Here is a 27,835-nt window from a genome sequence, read left to right on the forward strand (position 1 = left end):
CTGGGGACAAGGTGGGGACTGGGCACAACTGGGACTCGATGGGCTGGGAGGGCTTTTCCAACCCAAATGATACTGGGATTCCCTGAAAACTGTCTCCATGGATGGCTGCAACCACACTTCCATGGACACCCAAGAACATATCCCAGCCTGTGCCACCACACACAGACCAGGAAAGTGATGCCACCCACAAGTGCCAGGACATTCCCTTTTGCCCGTCCATCCCCTTCCCGCCTGCCCATTCCATCCCCACAGGTTTCCTGCCCACCTTTGGCCCTGCCTGGGTGAACATGTACGGCTCCACCCGCAACTACACCCTCATGGACGAGCACCAGGAGCTCAACGAGGGCCTGGGCGAGGGCGTCTCCTTCCGTGCCCGGCTCCTGCTGGGCCTGGCCGTGGAGATCCTGGACACCACCAACCCCGAGATCAACAGCTCCACCGAGGTGCAGGTGGAGCAGGCCACGGCGGTGGCTGACGTAAGTCCCCGTGACCCCACAGCATCCAGGGGGCAGTTTGGGGTCTCAGGAATATTGGATTGTTACCTTCGGCCTCACAAATCGAGGATTTCAAGTGTTGCCCCAGCTGTTCTGGATCTCACAGAGCAATGGAAGTAAATCTTGCAGGATTTCAGGTTTTAGCATCGTTCCAGTTCTCACTTCCCTCGGGAGTGCTGGGAATATCTGAGTGAGATACTTTGGCTCTGGCACAGCTTTCCCAGAGAAGCTGTGGCTGGTCCCTCCCTGGAAGTGTCCAAGGCCAGGTTGGACAGGGCATGGAGCAACCTAGGATAGAGGAAGGTGGCTCTGCCCATGGAACCAGACAATCTTTAAGGTCCCTTCTCACCCAAACCATTTTGTGATTTCTATCGTCTCCTAAACTTAGGGATGTTTCTCCGTGTGGAAAATACACACAGACAGTGACTCATCCCCTAATTCCAGTTGTCCCACTCTTATCCTGATGGGTTCCAATCAGAAGCCAATTCCCCCAGCCAGGGGGAATGAAACCACCGGGAAATAAACCCCTTCCAATTCTGTGGGAGCATCCAGGCACCTGGATTTGTGTGGTTTGATCAGTTCCGTTTGGGAGTGAACTCAGGCTCGTATTCCTGAATTTCTCTGAGAGTCCATCCCGGGCACGGGGTGATGGCTCCCAGCACAGTTCAAGGTTATCTTTAATTAAAAGATACTAAAACGAAATCTTTAATTAACCACTCTCTGCAACGAGCCAAGAGATGGGAGACAAGACCCTCCCGGTCCCTTTGGCAGTGGCATCCCGAGGGATGGACCTGTCTCTCCCTCTGGCCCCGACCCTCAGCCCTGGGATCTCTTTCTCCTGCAGAACTGCAGTGGGAAGATGGAGGAATTCTTCCTCTTTGGAGCCTTCCTGGAGGCCACCATGATCGACAGGAAGATTGGGGACAAACCCATCAACTTCGAGGTCACCATAGGTTGGTTGTTCTTTGGGGAGTGTGACGGTTTTGAAAATCAGAATCCAAAGCTGGGAGAGGGGTTTATTCCCGATTTTCCATTCCAACCCCTGCTGGAGCAGGTCTGGGGAGCAGGGAATGGCCCCTCCATGGGCGTGAGGGATGTGGGATCCCACACCCCCTATTTTGTGCCTGCTGGGGTGTGGCCAGTGGAGCTGATCCCTCTCCCATCCTGGCTTTGTGCTCTGGAGAGGCCAGCTCCAGGAGGGAATGTATTCCCAGGGGATTGAGAGGGGACAGGAGCAGGGTATAGACACCTCTCCCTAATTTCTGGCTCCTGGACGTGGCTCCAGGAAGTCAAACATTCTCTGTGATTCCAGCAGAGAAAACTTCTGCCAGCCTGAATTCAGTCTCCCAGAGCTGGGAATTACAACCCTGTGAATCGATTCCATTTTTTTTTTTTTTTTCCTTGAGGTAACTATGGCAACCAGGTGGATGGCTCCAGCAAACCCCTCCTGCGGAGGAAGAAAGAGGGAGGGGATGGGGACGAGGAGGAGTCGGAGCTGCTCCAGAATTCCAGTGAGGATGAAGGTGGTGAGGATGGAGAGCTGGTCTCCGTTTCTTCATCCCAGCCCATGAAGCCCCTGGTCACGGACAGGTCAGTGTGTCCACCTGGGCACGGACAGGTCAGTGTGTCCACTTGGGCACTGGGTCAGTGTGTCCACCTGGGCACGGACAGGTCAGTGTGTCCACCTGGGCACTGGGTCAGTGTGTCCACCTGGATTTATGTGCTCAGTGTGTCCACTTGGGCATTGGATCAGTGTGTCCACCTGGGCACAGACAGGTCAGTGTGTCCACCTGGGCACTGGGTCAGTGTGTCCACCTTGTGTGGCACCTGGGGACGTGGGTCAGTGGTGGCCTTGGCAGTGCCGAAATCCCAGATGGAAAAACTGCTGGAAAAATCTGCCAATGCATCAGGCAGGAGATTGGCATAAAAAGACTCAAATCCTCTCCCTGGTGAGATGTGCCTGGGAATGTCTGGATGTGGATACAAAGGACTGGGATAAGCAAGATAATTGGATTTATGATGATGAGATTCGTTTAAAGTGGATTTTAATCAAGTTTTAGCAGTAGATTGGTGTTAATTGAATTAACTGTTTGATTAAATCAGTTGGGAAAGGAGTATCCAGTGAAGTGTCTCCCTGGAATTCCCTCCCTTTTCCCGTGAATATCCAGCACAGATAAAGTCCCCCTGGAATTCCCGCCCCTGGTCCTCGGCTCCTTGTCCATCTGAATCCCAAAGGGAGATGAGAAGCTCCGATGTTTTAGGGCCGCGCCCACCCTGTTTTCCCAAAAATCTCCCGCCTCTGGGAGCCTCCTGCTCCACCACGGGGCTCTGCTGACATCTCCTGGCGGGAATACCCGGGAAGAGCTGGAGCGGGATTTAACTCCTGGTGATTCCAGGTGCAGCAGGATCCACAGTGGCTTTCCAGGGGGTGGATCCCGGCTCATGGCCAGTGCTCCAAAAGTATGGATCACCCTTCCTTTAGCTGTGCCATCACTATTCCAAGGACAGGTTGGGCAGGGGTTGGAGCAACCAGAAGGTTTCAGAATCCCAAAACGGTTTGGGTGGGAAGGGACCTTAACACTAATCCCATTCCAACCCCAACACATTCCAGTGTCCCAGGTGGCTCCGAGCCCCATCCAACCTGGCCTTGGGCACTTCCAGGGATGGGGCAGCCCCTGGGCACTGCACCCATCCATCCTGGGCCTGGCATTGGGAATGGCCTCGGGAGAAATGGAGCCTCTGTTCTCCAGGATGCATCCGAAGCCACCTCCCTCCCACTCCTGAGCTCCTTTAGTAGCCTTCCCACCACGGCAGTGCCTCCCGGGAGCGGGGTGGGATGGGGGCTGCTCCAGGCCGGGATTGTCACCCCCACACGGAGCATCTCTCCTGCCTCCTCCTGCAGGAATTATTTCCACCTGCCCTACCTGGAGAAGAAGCCCTGCATCTACATCCGGAGCTGGTGGCAGGACCAGCGGCGCCGGCTCTACAACGCCAACATCATGGACAAGATCGCGGACAAGCTGGTCAGGGATGGACAGGGAGGGATGGAGGGACACAGCTGGGACACGGGGCTGGCACAAGGCACAGCCACATCCAGGCTCCCTGGGTGTCTCTGCACCTTGGCGCAAAGCAGGGACAGACAGTGCCCGAAAAGGGGGAAATTCCCAGTGAGGAATCACCAAATTCCAGCAGCTCCTTGAGAATTCTGTGGGTTAGATCCAGGTGTTCCCACAAATGGGAACAGGGGCAGGGAAGCTGGGCTGGAGGGGTGAAGCACTCCTGTGGCAGAGCCAGGGAAGGGAAAGCTCCAGGGAGAGCTCCGAGCCCCTTGCAGGGCCTAAAGGGGCTCCGGGAGAGCTGCAGAGGGACTGGGGCCAAGGCATGGAGGGACAGGACACAGGGAATGGGTACAAACTGGAAAAGGAGATTTAGGCAGGATATTGGGAAGGAATTGTTCCCTGGGAGGGTGGGGAGGTCCTGGCACAGGGTTCCCAGAGCAGCTGGGGCTGCCCCTGGATCCCTGGAAGGTTCCAAGGGACAGGGTTTGGAGCAACCTGGGATAGTGGAAGATGTCCCTGCCCGTGGTAGTGGAGTTGGAATTCAATGATTCCCACCCAACCCATTCCATGATTTTATGATTAACAGTCTCAGCTCATTCCCAGGGAGCCTTCGGGAGAGGTCGACATTGGCAGGGTCATAGCAGGATCCAGGAAGGGTCCCCCTGGCAGGTCCCTCCAAGAGGGTTTGGATCTTGGCCAGCTCATTCCTGGAGGGCACCGGAGCCATTCCCAGTCCCCAGAGCTGGGTCCCCAAACATGTTCCAGGGAAGCAGCCGGGGTTTCCCTCGGTGTGGGGTTGGATCAGGGGGTCCCCCGGCCCCCCACCCCTCACGCTGTCCCCATTGGTGCTGCAGGAGGAGGGGCTCAATGACGTGCAGGAGATGATCAAGACGGAGAAGCCGCACCCGGAGCGCCGGCTCCGAGGGGTCCTGGAGGAGCTGAGCAGCGGCTGCCTGTGAGTGACACGTGGGAAGGGTGGCACCGTGTGGGTTCCTGCTTCCAGCGGATGAGGCTGGGAATATCACCTCTGGGAGTGTCACCTCACCTTGCCTTGTCCTCGGGATGACGGCACAACATTCCATGACGTTGGCGCGGTGCCGGATCTTTTGCCTCGGGCTGCCATCTGCACCCCAAAGACCCCAGAGCAGGGCTGAAAACCTCAAATCCTGCAGCCTCCACGGGCTGCTGGCACCTGGTGGCACCTGGTGGCACCTACTGTCCCTTCCTGACCCTGAGTCCAGGGTGTGAACCAGCCCCTCGGCCACAGTTTTGTTGGAGACTGGAGGGAATGGGAGCGTTTCCCTCCCATTCCCAGGCTGGCCAGGCTGGCAGAGACCTCCCTGGGAAGGGCTCCCGTGGGAATCACCCTGCCGGCCTTTTCCCGCAGGCGCTTCCTGACCTTGGCTGACAAGGACCAGCATCACTCGTCCCGCACGAGGCTGGACCGGGAGAGGCTCAAATCCTGCATGCGGGAGCTGGTGAGTGGGATCTGGTCCCTAAAGGGGCTCCAGGAGAGCTGGAGCGGGACTTTGGATGAGGCCTGGAGGGACAGGACACAGGGAATGGCTTCCCAGTGCCAGAGGGCAGGGCTGGATGGGATATTGGGCAGGAATTGTTCCCTGGGAGGGTGGGGACGGGTTGTTCAGGAAAGCTTTGGAAGTAGTGGAGGAGGATTCCTGAGCAGGGCTGGAATTTTGTCCATGGACGCGCTGGTTTCCAGTCCCTGTGGGTCGAGGGTTTGGGGTTTAATTCTGAGCAGAGGAGCCCAAAGACCCCTCGGGTCTCACCCACGTCCCAGGTGTCATTTGGGCCTCCGCTGCCTCCCCTCCACCAGACTCTGGAAAGAAATTCGGGAGCACAGAGGAGCTGGAAGGGGGAATTTTGGGAACCCTGAGGAGCAGAGCTGCGCCAGGGACAGAGGTTTGGGGGTGATTTTGGGAACCCTGAGGAGCAGAGCTGTGCCAGGGACAGAGGTTTGGGGGTGATTTTGGGAACCCTGAGGAGCAGAGCTGTGCCAGGGACAGAGGTTTGGGGATGATTTTGGGAACCCTGAGGAGCAGAGCTGCACCAGGGACAGAGGTTTGGGGGTGATTTTGGGAACTGTGCAGGACAGAGCTGCTCCAGGGACGGAGGTTTGGGGGTGGTGGCCCTGCTCCTTGCCAAGGATGTGCAGGAGAGATGGACAAGGAGCTGGTGGCTTCTCCACCTGGCACAGCCAAGGACACCAATTTCAGTGGCCAGCTGCACCCTGGAGAGCCAGGAATTGTTAAATTCTGCACGTTCACGTGGAAGCTCCAAGGCTCAGGTGCTGGGTGACAGCAGGAGGGGCCCCTTCCTTAATCTACCCCAAAACTCTCCAAGCTCAGGTGACACCGTTGTGGTGTCATCTTCTCCTGGGCTCGGTCTCTGCCCTCTCAGGGGCCCTCCCATGCCAAGGTCAACAGAAGGATGTCCGAAGGTGTCCATCCTGACATAGCGGGATTGAGGCACCTTTGCCTCGTCCGAGCTGTGTCCTGATGACCCGACTGTCCCTGCAGGAGAACATGGCCCAACAGGCCACGGCCCTGCGCTCCCAGGTCAAGAGGAACACCATGAAAGACAAGCTGAAGCTGGTGCAGAACTTCCTGCAGAAGCTGCGGTTCCTGGCGGACGAGGTGGGTCCCTCACGAGCAGAGGTGGCTCTGGCTGGGTCAGCACACGGAGACAGAAACCAGGGATGGATGGATGGATGGATGGATGGATGGATGGATTGAGACCTCCGAGGGCAGGAGAGGTCCCTCTGCAAGGAGCCATTCCAAGTCCATGAGCTGCCCCATGATCCCTGTGCACTCCTGGGTGGGAATGAGCTGATGAAGAAGAACCTTAAGAGTTTCCTGGGGAAGGGACAGAGCTGGATCCTCCTGCAGCAGAGCTGGAGATGTTTCTGCCAGTCCCAGCCATGGAGGGATCCTGTGGGATCAGGATCTGGGAGGTGACACATCAAATCCCAGGCTGGTTTGGGTGGGAAGGGATCTGAAATCCCATCCAGTTCTAACCCCAGCACCTTCCACCATCCCAGGCTGCTCCAAGCCCTGTCTGACCTGTCCAGGGACACTGCCAGGCATCCAGGGGCAGCCACGGCTGCTCTGGGAATTCCAGCCCAGCCCCTCACCACCCTCAAGGGGCTGAATTCCTTCCCAATATCCCACCTATCCCTGCCCTTTCCCAGTGGGAAGCCATTCCCTGTGTCCTGTCCCTCCATCCCTTGTCGCAAGTCCCTCTCCTGCTCTCCTGGAGCCCCTTCAGGCTCTGGAATGATTTTATGACATTTTTACACTTCAGGACTGGCTCGGAGGGGGTTCTTGGTCCTCCCTGGAGCTGCAGCTGTTCCACCTCCTGCTCCCGTTTCCCATGGAGGACTCCCAGCTCCATCCTTGGTTAAAGCCAGGCCTTCCTTGGCCCTGACCCAACTCAGATTTGAGGTGCGATGGGCCCTGTCCAGACTGGGAACCTCTTTCCTGGAAAGGGATGAAGGAATGGCTCCTGCCGTCCCCTCCCCAAGGCCACTGAAGGAGAAAAGGAAAATCTTCTGTCTTCTTAGCCCAAATTTATATTTTTTAAAACTTTAACCAACCTAAATCCCAGGTTTTTTCCTGCTCTGAGCAGCTATTTTGGAGTGAGAATCTCAAAACTATTCCAGTGCCCACAGTGTGGCAACAGGCACATCCATCTTCCATGGAATCTGTTGGATTTGCCTCCAGACAGTCTCCAGCCCCACCAGTGCCTCAGTGGTTGGAGCTGGGACACTGACGGGGCTCTCCCGTGGCATTCCCAGCCCCAGCACACGATTCCCGATGTTTTCATCTGGATGATGAGCAGCAACAAGCGCATCGCCTACGCCCGCATCCCTTCCAAGGACATCCTGTACTCCATTGTGGATGAGGAGATGGGCAAGGACTGCGCCAAGGTGAAGACGGTTTTCCTCAAGGTGAGGATCCGTCTGTCCTGGGGGAGCTGCGGCCAAGAGGAGGGAAGTGGAGGAGGGAATTTGGGAGATGAAGATGAGAGTTGTGTATCCGTTTTTCCTGGGGGTTGAATATTGGAAAAAAGTGATCCATACTCTGCTGGTAGGGGTGGAAATCTGCTCCTAGGGAGGGTGAAGCACTGACCTTACCCAGTCCGATAAGTGGGAAATGTTTGGAAAGGGGGGACATGTTTTATCCAGCTGGAAATCCAGAGAATTCATCGCTTAGGGAAAGGAAATCATGATGGGAAGAGGACAATGCACGAGCCAGAGTAGTGTCATGATCCCAGAGGATCCTTGGGTTTAAGGAACAGCAGCACAATGGCCCAAAGGGGTTGGGCGCTCCAAGAGGTGGTGTGTCCATATTCCCGATATCCATGTGAAATCTTCCCTTCCTTGTGCTCAGCTCCCCGGGAAGAGGGGGTTCGGACCTGCTGGCTGGACAGTCCAGGCCAAGATGGAGATCTACCTGTGGCTGGGCCTCAACAAGCAGCGCAAGGACTTCCTGAGCGGCCTCCCCTGTGGATTCGAGGAGAAGAAAACCCCCCGAGGACAAAACCTGCCTTCCTTCCCACCCATCAGCCTCCTGTACACCAGTAAGGAATTCCCACAGGATGGGACATGGAGAAGGTGGGAGGGAGTCTGGCTGGACACCCCCTGGTCCAACGGCTTCCAGGAGCTAAGGGGGAAATCACTCCAGTTGTCCCAGGAGAGCTGGGGGGTGGGAATTGTGTCCCCTCATCCCGCTTCTGTTCACGGCTGACGTTGTGCGCACAACGAGCAGGATGCCAAAGAAATCCGTATCCATTTGGGATTCGCGCTTTGAGCTGAGATCCTTCCCCCGTGAGGAAAAACAGGCCCCTGAGACCTCCCTTGGATGGGTTCTGGGAGATTGTCCCAAGCCATTCCATCCCCTCTCTCTTCCAGAGAAACAGGTTTTCCAGCTGCGAGCCCACATGTACCAAGCCAGGAGTTTGTTCGCAGCCGACAGCAGCGGCCTCTCGGATCCCTTCGCGCGGGTCTTCTTCATCTCCCAGAGCCAGTGCACCGAGGTGACCATTCCTGGGATGCAGGGATGCGGGGATGGCTGGTGATGCTGCAGGTTCCATCCTGCTCCCGTGGCACAAATCCCACGAGGATTAGGATCCCATAAGGATTAGGATGATCCTGGGGTCCTGCAATGGGAAAGCAGCTCTGGAGCTGGGGATTGACTGTCTCCAGGAGATCTTTCCTCAGGAGCCCATTCCCAAATATGTCCCACATGCTGGTGGCTGCAATTGCCCATGATTCCCCATGATTCCCTGTGATTCCTTGTGAATGCCTGCCTGTTGAGGCAGAACTGGGTCATGTTAAAGTGGTTTTTGGGCTTCCTTCCCAGTCCAAGGGTTGCCAAGCTTTAGGAAGCCTGGAGGACACTGGGAATAATCCATCTCTGCTCATCTCCTGTTCGATTGTTTCCCTCAGAAGAATCCCTGGGAGATTCCCGATGCCTCTCTGATCCAAAAAATGCGCAGCAGCCCCACCTGCCACCCTTTCCCAGGACTTTGGTCCATCCCCGGAGCAGTAGCAATGTCTCCCATCTTTCCAGGTTCTCAACGAGACCCTTTGCCCAACCTGGGACCAGCTCCTGGTGTTCGACAATGTGGAGCTGTACGGGGAAGCTCACGAGATGCGGGATGACCCTCCCATCATCGTCATCGAGATCTATGACCAGGACACTGTGGTGAGAAAAGCCCATGGAATTGTGTGTGGTTTGGATGCCGGGATCTCTCCAGAGTTGGAGGCAGAGGATGTGGGGAGCCTTTTTTCCTGATTCCTGGAAAACGATCCCTCCACATCACCCACAGAGCCTCTGGTGCTCATAAATCTCAGACGTAACTTGATGTATCTTATTTTTGGAGAGGGAAGCAAGAGGCTGTAGCCAAGGAGATTTTCCCTTTGGGAAAACTGCTCATCCCTGGCCATCCCTGTCCCAACCCTTGGCTGTCCCAAACCTCCTTCAAGGAGCCAGGACTGAAAGTTTTCCCTGAGCTTTGGCATCCCAAGCCCAGAGCGCTGATCCTGTTCCTGTTCCGACCACGATGGGGAGGACCACAGGGCTAATTTTGAATTCTTGTGTTGGATCCCCAACTCCAAGTGCTCTTGGGGAGAACCACAGGGATAATCTTGGAATTCCCCTGTTGGATCCCAACTCCAAGTGCTCTTGAGGAGAACCATGGGTCTAATCTTGGAACTCTCCTGTTGGATCCCAACTCCAAGTGCTCTTAGGAGGAGCTGCAGGGATAATCTTGGAATTCCCCTGTTGGATCCCAACTCCAACCGCCCTTGGGGAGAACCATGGGTCTAATCTTGGAACTCCCCTGTTGGATCCCAACTCCAGGTGCTCTTGGGGAGAACCATGGGTCTAGTCTTGGAATTCCCATGTTGGATCCCCAACTCCACGTGCTCTTTCCACAGGGAAAAGCTGACTTCATGGGCCGGACGTTTGCCAAGCCGGTGGTGAAGATGTCAGACGAGCAGTACTGCCCCCCACGCTTCCCGCCACAGCTGGAATATTACCAGATCTACCGCGGCAATGCCACGGCCGGGGACCTGCTGGCCGCCTTTGAACTGCTCCAGGTGCCACCTGGACAAAGGGATGGGAAGGCTGGATGCATGGATGGAAGGGAGAAGGGATTAATTTATGGAAAATCAGATAACTGGGAATAACTGGGAATAACTGCCCCTTCACTGCTTCATTGTTCTGCTGAACCCTTGTAGTTTCTCTTGGATGGATCAACCACTTGTTCATCAAAGACACCTGGAAGTGTCCATGGACAGGTTGGACAGGGCTTGGACCAGCCCAGGATAGAGGAAGGTGTCCCTGCCCATGGCAGGGGGTTGGAATTCAATGGTCTTTCAAGTCCCTTCCAGCCCCAACCATTCCTTGATTCATGTCAGTCTGGGGCAATACCAGAGTAAAATTCTTCCACTTTTGTGCCTCATGCTCCATCCACTGAAATGCTTTCCCAACCTCCTTTTTCTGCCAGGGCAGGTGCTCATCCAAGCCCTTTTCCCCACCACTTTCCTTGTATTCGAGGAACGGCTCACACGGGAGATTTGATCTTTCCTGAGCCCTGGGCTGGATATGGGACCTTAAAGCTGCTCCTGGGCTGAGCTCTGGGACCACATCTCCATTTCCTCACACCCAGCCCAGCAGATGCAATTCCAGGGTGGAACAGCCCTGGGAGTGGGATACATTGGTGGGCTGAGATTGCTGGATTGCTCCTGGGACTGTCCTGTGTGGAAGGACAGCAATTCCCAGCACCTTCTGCTCTTGCATTTCACTTTTCCCAAAGCAACTGCCCTGGGCTCTCAGCGCTCCCAGACAATGCAGATCCAACAACTGGGACCAGTTCCAGCTGAGACACCACCCAGTTCCCTCTGGAAGTTGTCCCTGTCCATGGCAGGGGTTGGAATGAGTTGATCTTTGAGGTCCCTTCCAAAGCAAACCAATCTGTGATTCCACAATTCTGGGAGATGGACCAAAAAACTGCTTTCCAGCCGCTCAGAGGAGCAGATCCTAATCCATGATCTATCTGTTGCAGATCGGCCCTGGGGGCAAGTCAGACCTGCCCCCAATCGATGGCCCCACGGACATGGATCGGGGCCCCATCCTGCCGGTGCCTCTGGGAATTCGGCCGGTGCTGAGCAGATACAGAGTGGAGGTAACAGCCTCGGAGCACCCGGTGTCCATGTGGAGCATTTCCTGGGGCAGGAGAGCGTCTCCAAGGGTGCTGGAAGGGCAGGAGGGAGCTGGGAGCCAAGGATCTGTCTGTGGTGGCCAGCCTGGGAACCAGGCTGCAGCATCCCTAAAAAAACAGGGAACTGGATCACTTTGTGCTGTCAAAACTGGGCAGGACAGTGAGACAGCAGCACCTGGGCTGAGATGCAGCTCAGGGAACGTTAGAGATGGACACGGAGCTGGATCATCTCTTCCCAAAACAATCCCATAGCTCAGGTGTTCTGCATCCCACCAAACTCGGGCAAAGAGGATGGAATGCCTCTCATGTATCCATGGTTATCTAAATTGGGATTTTGTATCCAAAATAGTGTGGGCACAACCCAGGGCAGTGCCCGTCCCCTGTGCTGGCACTGCTGGGGCACCTCCAGTGCTGGGGGCAGCTCTGGGCCCCTCCTGACAGGAGAGACCCTGAGGGGCTGGAGCGTGTCCAGGGAAGGGAACGGAGCTGGGAAGGGGCTGGAGCAGCAGGAGCGGCTGAGGGAGCTGGGAAAGGGGCTCAGCCTGGAGCAAAGGAGGCTCCGGGGGGACCTTGTGGCTCTGCACAAGTCCCTGACAGGAGGGGGCAGCTGGGGGGGTCGGGCTCTGCTCGCAGGGAACAGGGACAGGAGGAGAGGGAACGGCCTCAGGCTGGGCCAGGGCAGGCTCAGGGTGGACAGCAGCAGGAATTTCCCCATGGAAAGGGTGCTCAGGCCTTGGCAGGGGCTGCCCAGGGAGGTTTGGAGTGCCCATCCCTGGAGGTGTCCAAGGAAGGGCTGGAGGTGGCACTCAGTGCTCTGGGCTGGGGACAAGGTGGGGACCGGGCACAGGTTGGGCTCGATGGGCTGGGAGGGCTTTTTCAAATGATTCCGTGGTTCTGTGATGTGTCCCACGAGGGCCCCTGTCCCTTGGAGGTCCTGGTGGACACCCGTGACCCAGGCAATGTCCACAGGGATGTTCAGGGCACATCTCAGCCCCGGGTGAAGGTGCTTCTGCTCAGGTGAGATGCCACTGACCAGGTCTCCAAAGGGATCTCAGCTCCTGGTTTTCCACACATTTGCATCTCCATAAATGAGTTGTGTTCCTCACAATTTTAATACAGCCATGGGGAATGAGGAGGTGGGGAAATCTCCATTTTGGGGAATTTTGGATGGTGGCACTCTGTTACCCCAGGCAGGGACAGGGAAGTTTCCCCAGTGACACTGATTCCATTGGGACAAAGCAATGGCAGTGCTGGATCCAGAGCCACCACAGATGGACAGAGCTGCTCTGAGGAGTCCCAGGGCGGGAAAAGGCCAGGAAGGGAGAAAGGCAGGAAAAGGAGTGTCAAGAGCAGCAGCTGGGAGACCTTGGGCTGCAAACCAGGAGTGGGATGGAAGATTTGGGGTGTCAGGAGGAGATAGCTCAGGAATCCCACTGCCCAGAGATGACATCGTCAGTGGGATCCCTCTCCATGGAGAACCAGCTCTCCAATGTGAGATCGTCCCGCTCACATTCACGTGCTCTCTCCTCCTGCCCTAGATCCTGTTCTGGGGGCTCAGGGACCTGAAGAGAGTGAACCTGGCTCAAGTGGACCGGCCCCGTGTGGACATCGAGTGCGCCGGAAAGGGCGTCCAGTCTGCCCTGATCCAGAACTACAAGAAAAACCCCAACTTCAGCACTTTGGTCAAGTGGTTCGAGGTGGTGAGTGTGGCTCCTTCCCTCTGATCCCTCACCTGGAACCCAGAATTTCTGGAGCCCAGCATGTCTCCGAGCCCTTTACTCCAGTTTTCCCAAAGGAGTGGAGCATATGGACACTATTCCTTTACCTGAGGGCTCCCAAACCACGTTTTGCTGGAGCGGATCTGGACCTCTTCCTCCAGCATGATCCCAGTTCTGGTCTCTGCTCGTCTTCCCAACATGATCCCATTCTTAATCCCTACCGGCCTTCCCAGCATGATCCCATTCTTAATCCCTACCCACCTTCCCAACATGATCCCATTCTTAATCCCTACCCGCCTTCCCGACATGATCCCATTCTTAATCCCTACGGGTCTTCCCAACATGATCCCATTCTTAATCCCTACCCGCCTTGCCAGCATGATCCCATTCTTAATCCCTACCCGCCTTCCCAGCATGATCCCATTCTTAATCCCTACCCGCCTTCCCGACATGATCCCATTCTTAATCCCTACGGGTCTTCCCAACATAATCCCATTCTTAATCCCTACCCGCCTTCCCGACATGATCCCATTCTTAATCCCTACCCGCCTTCCCGACATGATCCCATTCTTAATCCCTACCCGCCTTCCCGACATGATCCCATTCTTAATCCCTACCCGCCTTCCCGACATGATCCCATTCTTAATCCCTACCCGCCTTCCCGACATGATCCCATTCTTAATCCCTACCCGCCTTCCCGACATGATCCCATTCTTAATCCCTACCCGCCTTCCCAACATAATCCCATTCTTAATCCCTACGGGTCTTCCCAACATGATCCCATTCTTAATCCCTACGGGTCTTCCCGACATGATCCCATTCTTAATCCCTACGGGTCTTCCCGACATGATCCCATTCTTAATCCCTACCTGCCTTCCCGACATGATCCCATTCTTAATCCCTACCCGCCTTCCCGACATGATCCCATTCTTAATCCCTACCCGCCTTCCCGACATGATCCCATTCTTAATCCCTACCCACCTTCCCGACATGATCCCATTCTTAATCCCTACCAGCCTTCCCAGCATGATCCCACTCTTAATCCCTACCGGCCTTCCCAGCATGATCCCATTCTTAATCCCTACGGGTCTTCCCAACATGATCCCAATTCTGGTCCCTACTGCCCTTCCCAACCACCAAACCAGACGCTCCCAGTCCCTGATAACCATCCCTCCTCTTCGCAGGACCTCCCGGAGAACGAGCTGCTGCACCCGCCCCTGAACATCCGGGTGGTGGACTGCCGGGCCTTCGGGCGCTACACCCTGGTGGGCTCCCACACCGTCAGCTCCCTCCGCAAGTTCATCTACCGCCCGCCCGATAAGAAAGCCCAGCACTGGAACATGGCAGGTACCAGGACTGGGACATGGGGGCCTGGTCTGGAGCATCCATGGGGAGAAGAGGGAGGTGGGATGGGCTGTGAGGACCACGAGATGGTTGGTTAACCCACAGAACTTCTGGGTTTGGGTCCAGTCTTAACCAGAACTTCAAAAAAACCACCCAAATTTAGCACTTTGGTGGTTCCAAGGGGTGAATCTCCTCTTCCCTTTGAGCCCTCAACCGGAACCCAGAATTTCTGGGGCCCAAACCGTGGCTCCAAGCCCTTTGCTGTAGTTTCCTCAGAGGGGTGAGGAGCCACAGGGTGCAATCCATCACTTCCCATTAATTTTTTGATCTGTGGGTCTTGCTTGCTCCCCCAATTCCTGTAAGACAAGAAAGGTTCACCTCTGACATCTCTGCAGCTTCAGGACTTGAGTCCCCAAGTATTCCTCAGGACTGGGACTGGATTTGGCCACGCTCAGTCCCCGTGGTGGCTGTAAAGAGCAGAGGTCGAGGCCCCTCTCAACCCAAACCACCCCAATGCATCAGTGACTGCAGCAAAACCCATCCCAGACCCACTTCCCACCCATCCCGAGGGCTTGGGAGCCGCAGGAATTGCTCCTCTCCTCCCAGCTTTGGGGCCGGAGGCTGGGCGAGATTCCCAAGGACACATCTGGTTGCATCCAGCTGACCAAGGGTTGTGTCTAAGCCAGCGGAGGCTTTCAGGACAATCTTCTCTGCCTCTTCTCCTCTGGACATTTCCTGCTTATCCTCCACCTTCCTTTGCTCCATGTGGGATTTTGGTCCTGCTGAAGGCTCTGTGCTTCTTTCCACTGCTCCAAACAAGGTGGTCCCACAGCGCTCCAGCCTGAATCCTGTGGGATCTCACCTGAGCTCAGTTTCTGGTGTGAATCCTGTGGGATCTCTCCTGAGCTCAGTTTCTGGTGTGAATCCTGTAGGATCTCTCCTGAATTCTCAGTTTCTGGCATGAATCCTGTAGGATCTCTCCTGAATTCTTAGTTTCTGGCATGAATCCTGTGGGATCTCTCCTGAATTCTCAGTTTCTGGTGTGAATCCTGTGGGATCTCTCCTGAATTCTCAGTTTCTGGTGTGAATCCTGTAGGATCTCTCCTGAATTCTCAGTTTCTGGTGTGAATCCTGTAGGATCTCTCCTGAATTCTCAGTTTCTGGCGTGAATCCTGTGGGATCTCACCTGAGCTCAGTTTCTGGCGTGAATCCTGTAGGATCTCACCTGAATTCTCAGTTTCTGGTGTGAATCCTGTAGGATCTCTCCTGAATTCTCAGTTTCTGGCGTGAATCCTGTGGGATCTTGCCTGAGCTTGGTTTCTGGTCTGAATCCTGTAGGATCCTGCCTGAACTGTCGGTTTCTCCTCTCCAGTGTCCCTCTCCCTTGTTCTTTCTCCTTCTCTGTCCTCTGTCCAGCCAAACACCTCAACGGGTACCTGGCCATGACCAGCAGGGCCCATCGCTCTCGCCCCACAGGGGAGATCGTTGTCAACATGGAACCCGAGGTTCCCATCAAGAAGATGGACACAATGGTGAAGCTGGAAGCTGTGAGTATCCGCGTGGCAGCACCTCTTTCCTCATGGAATTGCCGATTTCTGAGGGGTTCCACCCTGCACTGGGTCAGCAGCATGTCCCAGGGACGCCGGGCTGTGTCACACTGAATGTGTCTGTGCCCAATTACTTGACCAGAATGGGACTTTCAGCTCCTTCTCCCACCCTTCTGCTCCAGAGCTTCCTCCACAAAAACAGATTCCTGCCAAGATGCTCCCAGGGCTGGAGCCCCTCTGCTCTGGAGCCAGGCTGGGAGAGCTGGGGGTGCTCACCTGGAGAAGAGAAGGATCCAGGGAGAGCTCAGAGCCCCTTGCAGGGCCTAAAGGGGCTCCAGGAGAGCTGGAGAGGGACTGGGGACAAGGGCTGGAGGGACAGGACACAGGGAATGGCTTCCACTGCCAGAGGGCAGGGCTGGATGGGACATTGGGAAGGAATTGTTCCCTGGGAGGGTGGTGAGGGTGTGGGATGGAATTCCCAGGGAAGCTGGGGCTGCCCATGGATCCCTGGCAGTATCCAAGGCCAGGTTGGACGGAGCTTGGAGCCACCTGGGCTAGTGGAAGTTGTCCCTGCCCATGGCAGGGGTGGAATGAGATTAAATTTAAGGTCTCTTCCCACCCAAGCCATTCTGGGACTGATGGTTTGCACTCAGCTGAGGGTGTGTCCTTAACCTGCTCTCCCTCTCCCTGTTCCGTTCCATCCCGGGCGGCAGAATTCCGATGCAGTGGTGAAGGTGGATGTGGTAAGCGATGGATCTTCTCTGCATCCCTGCTCCCAACCCTCTGCTCCCTCTGCAGCCCTTCTGTGCCACTTTCAATGGACCAGGCACCCTCGCCAGCCCAAGCCAGGCAGGGACATCCCCCCTCTGTCCCACGACAGAGACACAGCAGCGCTGTCCCCTTAAGGGATGTGGCAGTGGCCTCGTTCCTGCAGTTTGGGAAGCTCTTCTGGGCCGGGACTTCTCATCCCAGCTGTCCCAGGAGGAGCCAGGCAGGCAGTGCCCTGTGGGAGGGATGCTGAGAATTCCCACCACAACCAGATAGCAGCTGGGAAAGGTTCCCTCGCTCCACCAGGTGGGCCCAGGGTGCTTTGCTGGGCACAGTTTGACGGCTGCCATGGCAGATTCCAGAGATGTAGCCTGGGAAATGCGTGGATAAATGGGATGATGGAAATGCGGAGGTGTCTTGGGACTTCCCCATCCCTGAAAGTGTCCAAGGTCAGGTTAGATGGGGCTTGCAACAACCTGGAATAGTGGAAGGTGTCAGGACTGGAATTGGATGGGCCATAAGGTCCCTTCCCACCCAACCATTCCGTGATTCTGGCACTGTCTCCCTAACCTTGGTCATCCTTGGCTGTTTTGTGCCTCAGTGTCTGCGGCTGTAAAAAGGAGAAAGTTCGTGAGGCCCCCAAGCCTGGGGGGTCCTCCCTCCTCACCCCCCACCTTTGTACTTCCAGAGGCGATTCCCCTTCACCTGATCCCTCCCCTTCCCCGTCTGTGCTTCCCTTGTCCCTTCAGACCGAGGAAGAGAAGGAGAAAAAGAAAAAGAAGAAGAAAGGAGGAGGAGGAGGAGGAGGTGGCGGGGAGGAAGTGGAGGAGGAGGAGCCAGACGAGAGCATGTTGGACTGGTGGTCCAAGTACTTCGCTTCCATTGAGACGATGAAGGAGGTGGGTGAGGAGCAGCAGCGAGGGGTATCCAGGGGACATTGTTTCCTTACTGCAAGGTCTCCCCTAATTCCAGCTCCTTCCAAAGCCTTGGGGCTGTGCTGCATCCCACGACTGTTACAGAATCCCAAAATTGTTCAGGCTGGAAAAGCCCTTGGAGATCATCGAGTCCAACCATTCCCTGGCACTGCCAAGGCCACCACTGACCATGTCCCCAAGTGCCACATCCACAGGGCTTCAAACCCCTCCAGGGATGGGGACTCCACCACTGCCCTGGGCAGCTTTTCCGTGAAAACTTTGTTCCTAATTTCCAGTGGCTTCCTTTCTCCCCCAGCAACTCCGGCAGCAGGAAGCAGCTGCGGCAGAAGCGGAGGAGAAGGAAGAGATGGAGATCGGAGAGGGTAAGGCCAGGAGTGAGAGAGGGAACATGGCAGGGAAATGTGGGACCAGGATTCCTCTTGGTGCTTGGACATCCCTTTGGGAATCTGCCGCAGCTCTCCGGCCAAACCGGACGCTCCCAGTGTGTTGTGTTTTCCCAAAAAGGGTCGATTTTTGAGGATGTTTTTCCCTGCGTGTTGAACTCTTTGTTGCTGTCCTAACGCGGGTGGTGAAGACAAATACACAATGTAGGGCAAGTTGTCTCACCTAATTTATCCATTTATAACATTTTATATATTATATATAATATAATATATATTATATATAGAGATTTTTTTTTTTTTTTTTTACTTATTATCCTCTTATAAAATTATGGGATTGATTATGGCCTAAATGTGTTTTTCACTGAAGGAAGTTGGGTCCGTAGCTCAGGTGGGCTTCTGACATTGCCTAAATTCGGGCGAGACTGATTTTGCCCCAAAAATTATGCAAGCCAAGAGTCCTGGGACTGGTTGGTCAAGGATGACTTTGTCCATCTGCCCGTGCCGCCAGCAGGGCTGGGAGGGGCGTCCCTGTGGAATTCCACCCTCGTTTTCCATATGCTCCATGTCCCCATGACAGGGGGTTGTTGTTGTGCCCAGGTGACACAAAATCCTTCAGCTGAGTAAAATTCCGAGCCTGCTTTCTTTTGGAAGACTGATTTTTATACCCCAGGAAAAATGAGGTCGGGTCTTGCCGAGCTTGGAGACAACTCGGAGCAGGTTCTTCTGGGCTTGCTCTGGTGTCCCCCGTGGTTTTCTTTCTGTCTCTTTAGAATGATCCATTTCCTTCAGCTCTCCCACTCCTTCTTCCTTTCCTCTTCCATGTGAAGTTTTTCCGTCTGTCTGTCCCCATCACTGGGCATTGTCCAGCCCTCATGAAAGCTGGCAGAGGCACCAAGGGACAGGGATTGCAACGGGGGGAGAAGTTTCCTTTGAATCCACCTTTTCCAGCAGCATCTTCCCAGCTGTCCATGGCTGGTGGTTGCTCTGAACGAGCTCTGGTGACCTGGGATTGCAGCTGCTCCTGGACAAACTGAGGGCAGAAGCATCCCCTCTGTATTCCCAGGCTGGGCTTCCACTCCCCAGGCTCCATAAAGCAGGAAAAGTCTCTGGCAGAAGGAAGAAGAGATGCTGTGGGCAGGACCAGGTTTTCTCACCGCTGTCGAAGTTCTCTGTCCCTGTCTTGTAGTCCTCAAAGTGATTCCTGCTGAGGTCAGCGCTGGAATTCCCTGCACAGAGACCCCCAGGCTCCTGGAGATGCTGTGATCCAGAGCCAAGGAAAGAGGACAGGGCTGGGATGGGACTTGCAGGCAGTGGCAGCTGGCAGCTTTCATGCTCCTCTTCTTTGAAGGACCTTGTCCAAGCCTCGCCCCATCTCCTCCACCTTTCCTCACCCTCATTTCCATCTCCTCCACCTTTCCTCACCCTCATTTCCATCTCCTCCTTCCCTCCTCACCCTCATTTCCGTCTCCTCCCTCCGCACCGTTCCCCCCCGGACTCAGAGACCAAACTTGGTGACTCTCCCATGAAAGGCTCCAAGGCTCAGGCGAAGAACAAGGACAAGTCCAAGGCACCCAAAGATGACAAGAAAAAGAAGCAGCAGCCAGTCCCTGAGCTCCCTGAGAAGAAGAAGCAGCAGAAGATCGATGAACTCAAGGTACTGGGGGGTGCTTCCAAGGAAGTACCTAATCCTAGGGATGATGTGCCTTGGGACACCTCTCCTAGGGATGTATCTTGGGACAAGGCTTCCCAGCCTCTCTCCATAGCTGGAAGGAGTCCAAGGTCACAAGAAAAGGGGCTGTCCTGGGATAGGCTCGTCCTTGGGGCATCTTGGATATGCCCCAGCTAGAGGGGAGAGTTTTCCTGCCTGGATGTGGCTGGCCCAGCTGGGATTCAGGGCGGGAATGGGCTCTGGTTCAGTGATCCCAAGGATTTCTTAGGGTTTATGTCACCTGTGGTTCTGGGGCTCAGATTGAGTTTGGACCTGGGTCCTTGTCTTGGTTTGAGACACCCCCAGACAGTGGCCCCAATGGCCCCACCTGTTGTTCCGAGATGCCCTTTTTCCAACCCAGTAACGCTGGAGATCCTTCCCCTTCCTAGAAAAATCAGGCACTGGGAGCTGAGGTGTCCACGTTCACAGAATCCCAGGATCGCTGAGGCTGGAAAAGCCCTCCCAGACCATCGAGTCCCAGTTGTGCCCAATCCCCACCTTGTCCCCAGCCCAGAGCTCTGAGTGCAACCTCCAGCCCTTCCTTGGACACCTCCAGGGATGGGCACTCCAAACCTCCCTGGGCAGTCCCTGCCAAGGCCTGGCCACCCTTTCCATGCAGAAATTCCTGCTGCTGTCCAACCTGAGCCTGCCCTGGTCCAGCCTGAGGCCATTTCCTCTTGTCCTGTCCCTTGTTTTTTCTGAGCTGCCTGAGTACTCCCCACATCTTTTCCTCACCTTTATTTTTATCCCAAATTCCCTCCTTTTATCTTCCTGTCATCTCAGGTCTTCAACAAAGAGCTGGAAGCAGAGTTTGACAACTTTGAGGATTGGCTGCACACCTTCAACCTGCTCCGGGGGAAGATCGGGGACAATGATGACAACGCTACAGAGGAGGAGCGGATAGTGGGGAGGTTCAAAGTGAGTGAGTGGGGAGGTTCAAAGCGAGCGGTCAGAAATGTTGGCTGGGACCTCGGGGAGGGTGTTTTGGGATGGGTTTGCTTCCCTGGAGACCCTGGGCAGCAGGACTCAGCCGGGCCGTGCTCTCCCTTGCACCAGGGCTCCATGTGCGTCTACAAAGTGCCGCTCCCTGATGACATCACCAAGGAGGCTGGATATGACCCCACCTTTGGGATGTTCCAGGGGATCCCCAGCAATGACCCCATCAATGTGCTGGTCCGAGTCTACATCGTGAGGGTGAGTGGGAGTTTGGGGTGTGACAGGCGGGATCCAGCACTCCCTTCCACCCAGAGCTGGTCCTGGTGCCATAGGGATGGTGGGATTTAGATCCAGTGCATCAGGACCCGGGATGCCGCTTGAGGACTGAAGCAGCTCCTTGGTTATGGAATGGTTTGGGTTGGAAGAGACCTTTAAGCCCATCCCCTTCCACCCCCTGCTGTGGGCAGGGACACCTCCCACTGTCCCAAGTTGTTCAGGCATATCCCAGGGTATCCAGACCCTGAACGGTGTCCCCAGGGCTGTGTGCTCCCACCACTGGGAACAGGACAGATCCAAGCTCCTGCCAGATCCAGAGACCTCCTGCCGGCAGGTGGGATGGACCGGCATATCCTAGTGCTCAATTCCCATGGATAGTTTGGACCAGCCCGGAATGTGAGGCGTTGGTTCCTTCCACAGCCATGCCACCACCCCAGTGATTGTTCAGGATGGGAGAGAATGGGAGAAAAAGACTGGAATGGGATCTGGCAGGATCGAGTAGATCCATCTGAAGGACAGGGCACTTCCTTGAACATGTGCTCCTTGATCATTGATCATATCCAGCCAATGCGCGTTGTTCCTTTATATATGGAGTGTGCTCCGGAAAAAGTCACTTCCTGACTTCTGAGCTGGTCATCCGCCCGTCCCCAGGTGTGGAGTTCTGCAGCCAGGCTCTTGGGAGGGGTCTCCATCCTGCTGGAAGCACCTGGGCTGCCCTTTGCCACCACCTTGTCCCAGTGTGCTACAAATGGAACCTACTTTTGGTTCCTTTCCCACCAGCCTGGTTGTCCATCCAGAGCTGCTTCCCGCTGGGATATGGAGTCTCCCATCCATCACCAGGCTGGAATAGTAGACAACCTATTGGTTGGTCAACCCCAAAACCGGCCAGGACTGGGTGGATGTGTTCTCACGTGGGCATCTGCTGCTGCGCCATGCTTGGAGGTGGGATTGGAGAGTTTGGGGGTCCTCACCCCCTCTCTGGGGAGAATCCAGTGTGGACAGAACACAAGGGGAAGGGGACGGATGTTTCCACATCTTGGTCAGGTTCTTGTTGAGGGTGTTTCCCGAGAGCCTCTTTTTTGCCTCTGATGAGATTCCAAAGGTGACTGTGGTGACATCTCAGGACACAGCCAGCTCCAGCCTTGCCCTAAACCAGGACAGGGATTAACACGAGGCGGGAATATCCCCGTTTCAATCCAAGACACTCTGTTTAGGGACTGAAGTGGCCGAGTGTTCTCAGGGATGGGAGAATGAGCCCATCCCTGAATCCATGGCTGCCTGGGACAGCAGTGACCCATCCCATCTGTTCCCTCCAGGCCACGGACCTCCACCCAGCTGACATCAACGGGAAAGCCGATCCCTACATTGCCATCAAGCTGGGCAAGACGGACATCAAGGACAAGGAGAACTACATCTCCAAGCAGCTGAACCCTGTCTTTGGGAAGTGAGTCTGCGCCTGGAATTGCTGAGCTGAGCCTGAGCTTGCCCGCCCTTAGCCCTGCACCTGAGCTCTCCCGTGGCTGCTCCTTGAGCTGGAATGATGGGATTCATCCCACAGTGTGGATGCCCTTCTGGGATGTCCTTCTTTGCCAGTGTGTGGCCAATGTAGGAGCGGGTGTTTAAGAGACGAACCTGAAATTTATCTGATCAGGGTGAAACACCCACTGAGGAATCATTAGACCTAAATTTGAGTGAGAATAAAACACAAACTCAGTTTCAGAACTGTTGGGACATCCAGGTCAAGGATTTTCCCTCCTGTCGAGGGCTGGTGGGCCTGGCAGAGTTGGTGGTTGAGTTAAACCCACCTCAGATGTCCTGCAGTAGTGGATGCAAATTGAACACCATCCATGGACTGGAGTATACCCACCTCCCCCGTGGCGGACAAACCACGGGTCTGTCCTGAGTGGCAGCCAGACCCTCCAGCTGCTTTTCTCTACTTCCCCCAATCCCAGATCCTTCGACATCGAGGCCACCTTCCCCATGGAGTCCATGCTGACCGTGGCTGTGTACGACTGGGACCTGGTGGGCACCGACGACCTCATTGGGGAGACCAAGATCGACCTGGAGAATCGCTTCTACAGCAAGCACCGGGCAACCTGCGGGGTGTCCCAGACCTACTCCATGTGCGGGAAAAGCCTTCCCTGCCCCACCTTCCACCTGGACCCTCCTCTGCATCACCTCCCACCCCGAGCCAAGAGCTCCCACAGGAATCCTCCCCCTTCACTGCCTGCTGATCCTGGAATGATTTGTTTTGGGAAGGACCTCGCTCCGTCCAATCCTGCCTTGGGCAGGGCTTAACGGAGGAGTCTGTGCTGTCCCTGGTTTTGTGACCAGCACTAGGGAGCAGTGGAATGAGTTGTCAGGAGCCCAGGGCAGGAGGGAGGGACTGGGAGGACTGGTCGGACTGGGAAGAGGGTTGAGGTCAGGGCTGAAATAGGAGCAGAGCAAGTGGGGTGATGCGAGCATCAGGAAGCAAGTGGGATGCACTGGGAATTCCAGGTCTGAGCCAAGGTGGGGTGGAAGGTGTTTGCAGAAGGGGCACAGAGGGGTCAAGTTTTCTCTGAAGTTTCACCTCTGCTGCCTCAAATCCTTTCCCTGGGAATTTTGGGTCCTTTGTGGTGCAGTGGTTTTTTTTCTGGCAAAAGGGAAAAAAATGTTTCTTTCCTCCCAACCTTTTTTTCTCTGACCTGGCCCTCCTGTTCCCAGCCATGGGTACAACACCTGGCGTGACCCCATGAAGCCCTCCCAAATCCTGTCCAAGCTGTGCAAAGAGGGAAAAGTGGATGGGCCGCACTTCGGGCCAGGGGGAAGAGTGAAAGTTGCCAACAGGGTCTTCACCGGCCCCACGGAGATCGAGGATGAAAATGGTATGGCGCTGTGGGGTCATCCCATGGGATGGAGGTTCTGGAGGGGAGCGCGGGTCTGGGGGGTCTGCTCATCATCCAGGGTTGGAATCTCAGACTAATTTGAATCATGGAATGGTTTGAAAGGGACTTCTGAAGGTCATCCAGTCCAACCCGCCCAGACAGATGTGGTGGCCCCATCCCCCAGCCCTGCAGTCACCATCCCAGTATGGGACCAGAGTCCTACAGCCCCTCCAGGCCAGTGGGTTCCTCTTGGAATCACTCAAGGACATCCATGGACACCCAGAGTGACCAAAGCTACCTCTGGAAACACCCCCCTGGCAGTGCATGTCCAAAGAGCAATGGAGACACCTCATGGCTTTTCCAGGGTGCAGGAAATAGTCATCCATGGAAATGCATTCCCAAACCATGGGATATGAGGGTTGCCTTCCAACACATGTGTGCCCAAGAAAGAGGGAGACGGGCCAGGAGGGGTGAAGGAGAGGAGTTAAAACATGGTCAGCAGACATGGAATTGGTTCAGACAGGGAAGACTGGATGGGGATCTGGACCTTCTGTAGGGATAGAGAGAAAAGAGCAGAGTGAGGAAATGCCGGCTGAGGAACAAAGTGTTCCCAAGGGATGGTGAGGCAGTTCTGCACCTTGGAGCAGGGGTGGAGGCCCCGGGTGCTTTGCCATCCCTGTCCCAGTTGTCCAAGATCTCCTTTGTCCTCCAGGCCAGAAGAAGCCGACGGATGAGCACCTGGCGCTGGCGGTGCTGCGGCACTGGGAGGACATCCCGCGGGCCGGCTGCCGCCTCGTCCCTGAGCACGTGGAGACGCGGCCGCTGCTCAACCCTGACAAACCGGGCATCGAGCAGGTCTCACATCCCAGCGGGAACGGGAGTGGCCCATGGGGGCCAAAGCAGCCCTGACCCACCTCGGGATGGGCAGGTCACCCCGGGAGCCCAGCAGAGAAAATCTCCGGTGCCTCCCGATCCATCCTCATCCATTTCACCTCCCACAGTCCCTCCTGAGTCCCCACATCTGGGGTACCTGGGAGCAAAATTCCCAAGAGATTCCCAAGCAGAAGGGACTGGGAATCCCTGGGATGCTGTACATAAAAGGCAGTGCTGGGAATTCCTGGGAGACTCTGAACCTTCTGGAGTCCTGAGGAGGACTCTCAGCCCATTTTGCAGGGAGAGGTCACAGCCCTGTTGAGTGAAGGGGGGAGAGCAGGAAAAGAGTTGGGCTCTGGTTGTTTTACAGACCTGATTTTGGTCAGAAATCTCCCAAAATCCAATCTGGGCTGCCCCACTGAGTCTTCCACAGGTTCCTTGTAGAGGCTGGGAGCAGAGAAGGGAAAGCTCCCCTTGGTGCTTGGCTCACCCTGGTGAGGCTGATCCGAGCTCACATGGAAATCATGGAATGGTTTGGGTGGGAAGGGCCTTAAAGCCCATCCAGTTCCACCTCCTGCCATGGGCAGGGACACCTTCCATGAGATGCTTCTGCAGGGGTGGAGAAGGATTCATGGCATGGGAGAAGCTTGTCCCACTCCATGTCTGGCATGGCCGGAGGGATTGCTGTGGGAAGAGGGGGACACTCGGTGAGGAGGGGACAGGAGGGACCAGGGGAGCTGACAGTGTCTCTGCCACCCCGCAGGGCCGCCTGGAGATGTGGGTGGACATGTTCCCCATGGATATGCCAGCGCCTGGCCCTGCCATCGATATTTCTCCCAGGAAACCAAAGAAGTAAGGAACAGGCCAGCCAAGCAATCCCAGGGAAAACGGGAGGTTGGGGATGGAGCCCATCTTCTCCCATCTCCTGCTGCTGCTCCATGGCCAGCCCAGCCCTCTGCTCGGGTTCCTCAGCCATGCTGGCACTTCCAGAGATCCCAACACTGGAGGCAGTTCCAGAGCTGCTCCCGAGGGTGGTATCCCACCTCTTCCATCCCCTGCAGCTCCCGATCTTTCTTGGCTGTGTCAACTGGGAAATTCCATCGTTCCCAGGCCTTGTCACGGGGCCAGGGCAAAGCAGAATGCCCAGCCCTGAGCCTCTCCTGGGCAGGGATATCCCAGGGCAGTTTGGAGGGGGCTTTCCCAGGAGGTGATGGATAGAAGGAGGGGTGGTGGAGGCGACTGGGACAGCTGATCATTCCCAGCAGGAAAGAGCAGGCACAAACAGTGCATGGAGAGGGAAGAAGGACATTTCTTCCCGCGATATCCCTCCTAGCCCTCTCTCACCCTGCTGGCCTAGGTCCTTGGGCCCCTTTTCCTACTCCCAGGGCTGGGATACAGGGATGGCACTGGGAATCCTGCTGGGAGCCTCTTGTGCAGGCTTGGGTGGAGAGAACATCCCTGGATCCCGGCTGGGAGAGGCACAGCATGGGACAGGCAGGAGCAGACAGGAGGGGCTGGAAAAGGTGGAGGAATCCCACGAATGGGCTCAGCCAGGGCACCGCCAGAGGGAGATCCCAAAGGATTCCCGGGTTAAGGAAGCTGTGCTTCCCTCACCTGGGGGACTCCCTGGTACTTCCAGTGAGGTGCTGTGGCTGTGGCCACATGTCCTGAGCCTCCCTCCAGCCTCACCTCACTGCAGGAGCCAGGATTCTGCTCTTCCTCCAGCCACTCCCACTGTGGGAGCCACTTCCTCCATCACCAAAATTCCCAGCCAAGCAGAAGTGATGGGAAACACCCTGGATGCTGCACAGTGCCGGGAATTCCTGGGAGACCCCAAACCTCCTGGAGTCCTGAGGAGGACTCTGAGCCCATTTTGGAGGGAGAGGTCACAGCCCTCTTGAGTAAAGGGGGGAGAGCAGGAAGAGAGTTGGGCTCTGGTTGTTTTACAGACCTGATTTTGGTCAGAAATCTCCCAAAATCCAATCTGGGCTGCCCCACTGAGTCTTCCACAGGTTCCTTGTAGAGGCTGCGAGCAGAGAAGGGAAAGCTCCCCTTGGTGCTTGGCTCACCCTGGTGAGGCTGATCCGAGCTCACATGGAAATCATGGAATCATGGAATGGTTTGGGTGGGAAGGGCCTTAAAGCCCATCCAGTTCCACCTCCTGCCGTGGGCAGGGACAACTTCCACTATCCCGGGTGCTCCAAGCCCCATTCAAGCTTTGGACACTTCCAGGGATCCAGGGACAGCCACAGCTTCCCTGGGAATTCCATCCCAGCCCCTCCCCACCCTCCCAGGGAACAATTCCTTCCCAATATCCCATCCAGCCCTGCCCTCTGGCAGTGGGAAGCCATTCCCTGTGTCCTGTCCCTCCAGCCCTTGTCCCCAGTCCCTCTCCAGCTCTCCTGGAGCCCTGGAAGGGGCTCTGAGCTCTCTCTGGATCCCTCTTTTCTCCAGGTGAGCACCCCCAGCTCTCCCAGCCTGTCCCCATAGCAAGAGTCCCATCCCTGTAATCATCTCCATGGTTGAGACCCCCTCTTGATCCCTGGGATAGATCCCTTTGAGCAGTTCCCTGTTCCTGGTGTCCGGCCCTGCTTTCTGGTGGCATCGCCCCGTCCCCTCCTATCCCATTCCCTGTTCCCATACCTCACCTCCCTTTCCCTCCCTCGGGCAGGTACGAGCTCAGGGTGATCGTGTGGAACACCGACGAGGTCATCCTGGAGGATGACGACTACTTCACGGGCGAGAAATCCAGTGACATTTTTGTCAGGGGGTAGGTACAGCCTGGAATTCCAGTGGTGCCTCCTCCGCTCCTCCCGGGGTGGGCGCCAGTCCTTGCTGGGGTAGGAGCGGGAAGAGGGGTAGGACGCGGATGGTGCTGGGGGTCCCACCGCTGCCGGGGTCTCCTGTGCCGTTTCCTGCCTCTCCCCTCTCCTCGGCTGCACATCCCACTGCCTGTGCCCGGTGCCCCGCTTGGAGCTGCGGGTGGCTGTCTGGAGCACCCCTGAGGTGGTTTTGGAATGCGATGCTTTCCTGGCGGGAGAGGAGACGCCTGACGTCTCTGGCAGGGGGTGATGAGGCCTCTTGGTCCCCTCTGCCCCTCTCTGAGTTTGTCTTGGTGTCCCCCTCATGGCATTCCCACCATGACACCTCCAGTTCCAGCATCTGGAGCCAAACTGGTGGT

At 56.0% G+C, this 27,835-nt stretch overlaps 1 protein-coding gene across 3 annotated transcripts in view; it reads left to right on the forward strand.

Moving 5' to 3' along the window:
* OTOF (otoferlin) overlaps nt 1-27,835 on the forward strand; it is a gene marked incomplete at both ends in the record, with an annotated part of 78,284 nt that overhangs the window by 47,110 nt on the left and 3,339 nt on the right. For 2 of the 3 annotated variants that reach the window (XM_082276672.1, XM_082276673.1), the window contains 28 exons: nt 253-476; nt 1,339-1,447; nt 1,901-2,084; nt 3,397-3,517; nt 4,408-4,508; nt 4,941-5,031; nt 6,091-6,207; nt 7,368-7,520; nt 7,963-8,152; nt 8,484-8,608; nt 9,145-9,279; nt 10,014-10,175; nt 11,144-11,263; nt 12,838-12,999; nt 14,202-14,364; nt 15,778-15,908; nt 16,622-16,651; nt 17,426-17,575; nt 17,907-17,973; nt 19,494-19,648; nt 20,486-20,620; nt 20,759-20,896; nt 22,231-22,358; nt 22,867-23,037; nt 23,621-23,781; nt 24,494-24,636; nt 25,418-25,506; nt 27,326-27,424. In XM_082276672.1, the coding sequence (XP_082132798.1) occupies nt 253-476; nt 1,339-1,447; nt 1,901-2,084; nt 3,397-3,517; nt 4,408-4,508; nt 4,941-5,031; nt 6,091-6,207; nt 7,368-7,520; nt 7,963-8,152; nt 8,484-8,608; nt 9,145-9,279; nt 10,014-10,175; nt 11,144-11,263; nt 12,838-12,999; nt 14,202-14,364; nt 15,778-15,908; nt 16,622-16,651; nt 17,426-17,575; nt 17,907-17,973; nt 19,494-19,648; nt 20,486-20,620; nt 20,759-20,896; nt 22,231-22,358; nt 22,867-23,037; nt 23,621-23,781; nt 24,494-24,636; nt 25,418-25,506; nt 27,326-27,424 (3,754 nt within the window). The remainder of the gene's footprint in view (nt 1-252; nt 477-1,338; nt 1,448-1,900; nt 2,085-3,396; nt 3,518-4,407; nt 4,509-4,940; nt 5,032-6,090; nt 6,208-7,367; nt 7,521-7,962; nt 8,153-8,483; nt 8,609-9,144; nt 9,280-10,013; nt 10,176-11,143; nt 11,264-12,837; nt 13,000-14,201; nt 14,365-15,777; nt 15,909-16,621; nt 16,652-17,425; nt 17,576-17,906; nt 17,974-19,493; nt 19,649-20,485; nt 20,621-20,758; nt 20,897-22,230; nt 22,359-22,866; nt 23,038-23,620; nt 23,782-24,493; nt 24,637-25,417; nt 25,507-27,325; nt 27,425-27,835) is intronic. The other variant, XM_082276674.1, reaches the window with a different exon arrangement.

The sequence above is a fragment of the Coloeus monedula genome (genome assembly GCF_965178545.1).
Source record: "Coloeus monedula genome assembly, chromosome: 2".
Classification (NCBI taxonomy): Eukaryota; Metazoa; Chordata; class Aves; order Passeriformes; family Corvidae; genus Coloeus; species Coloeus monedula.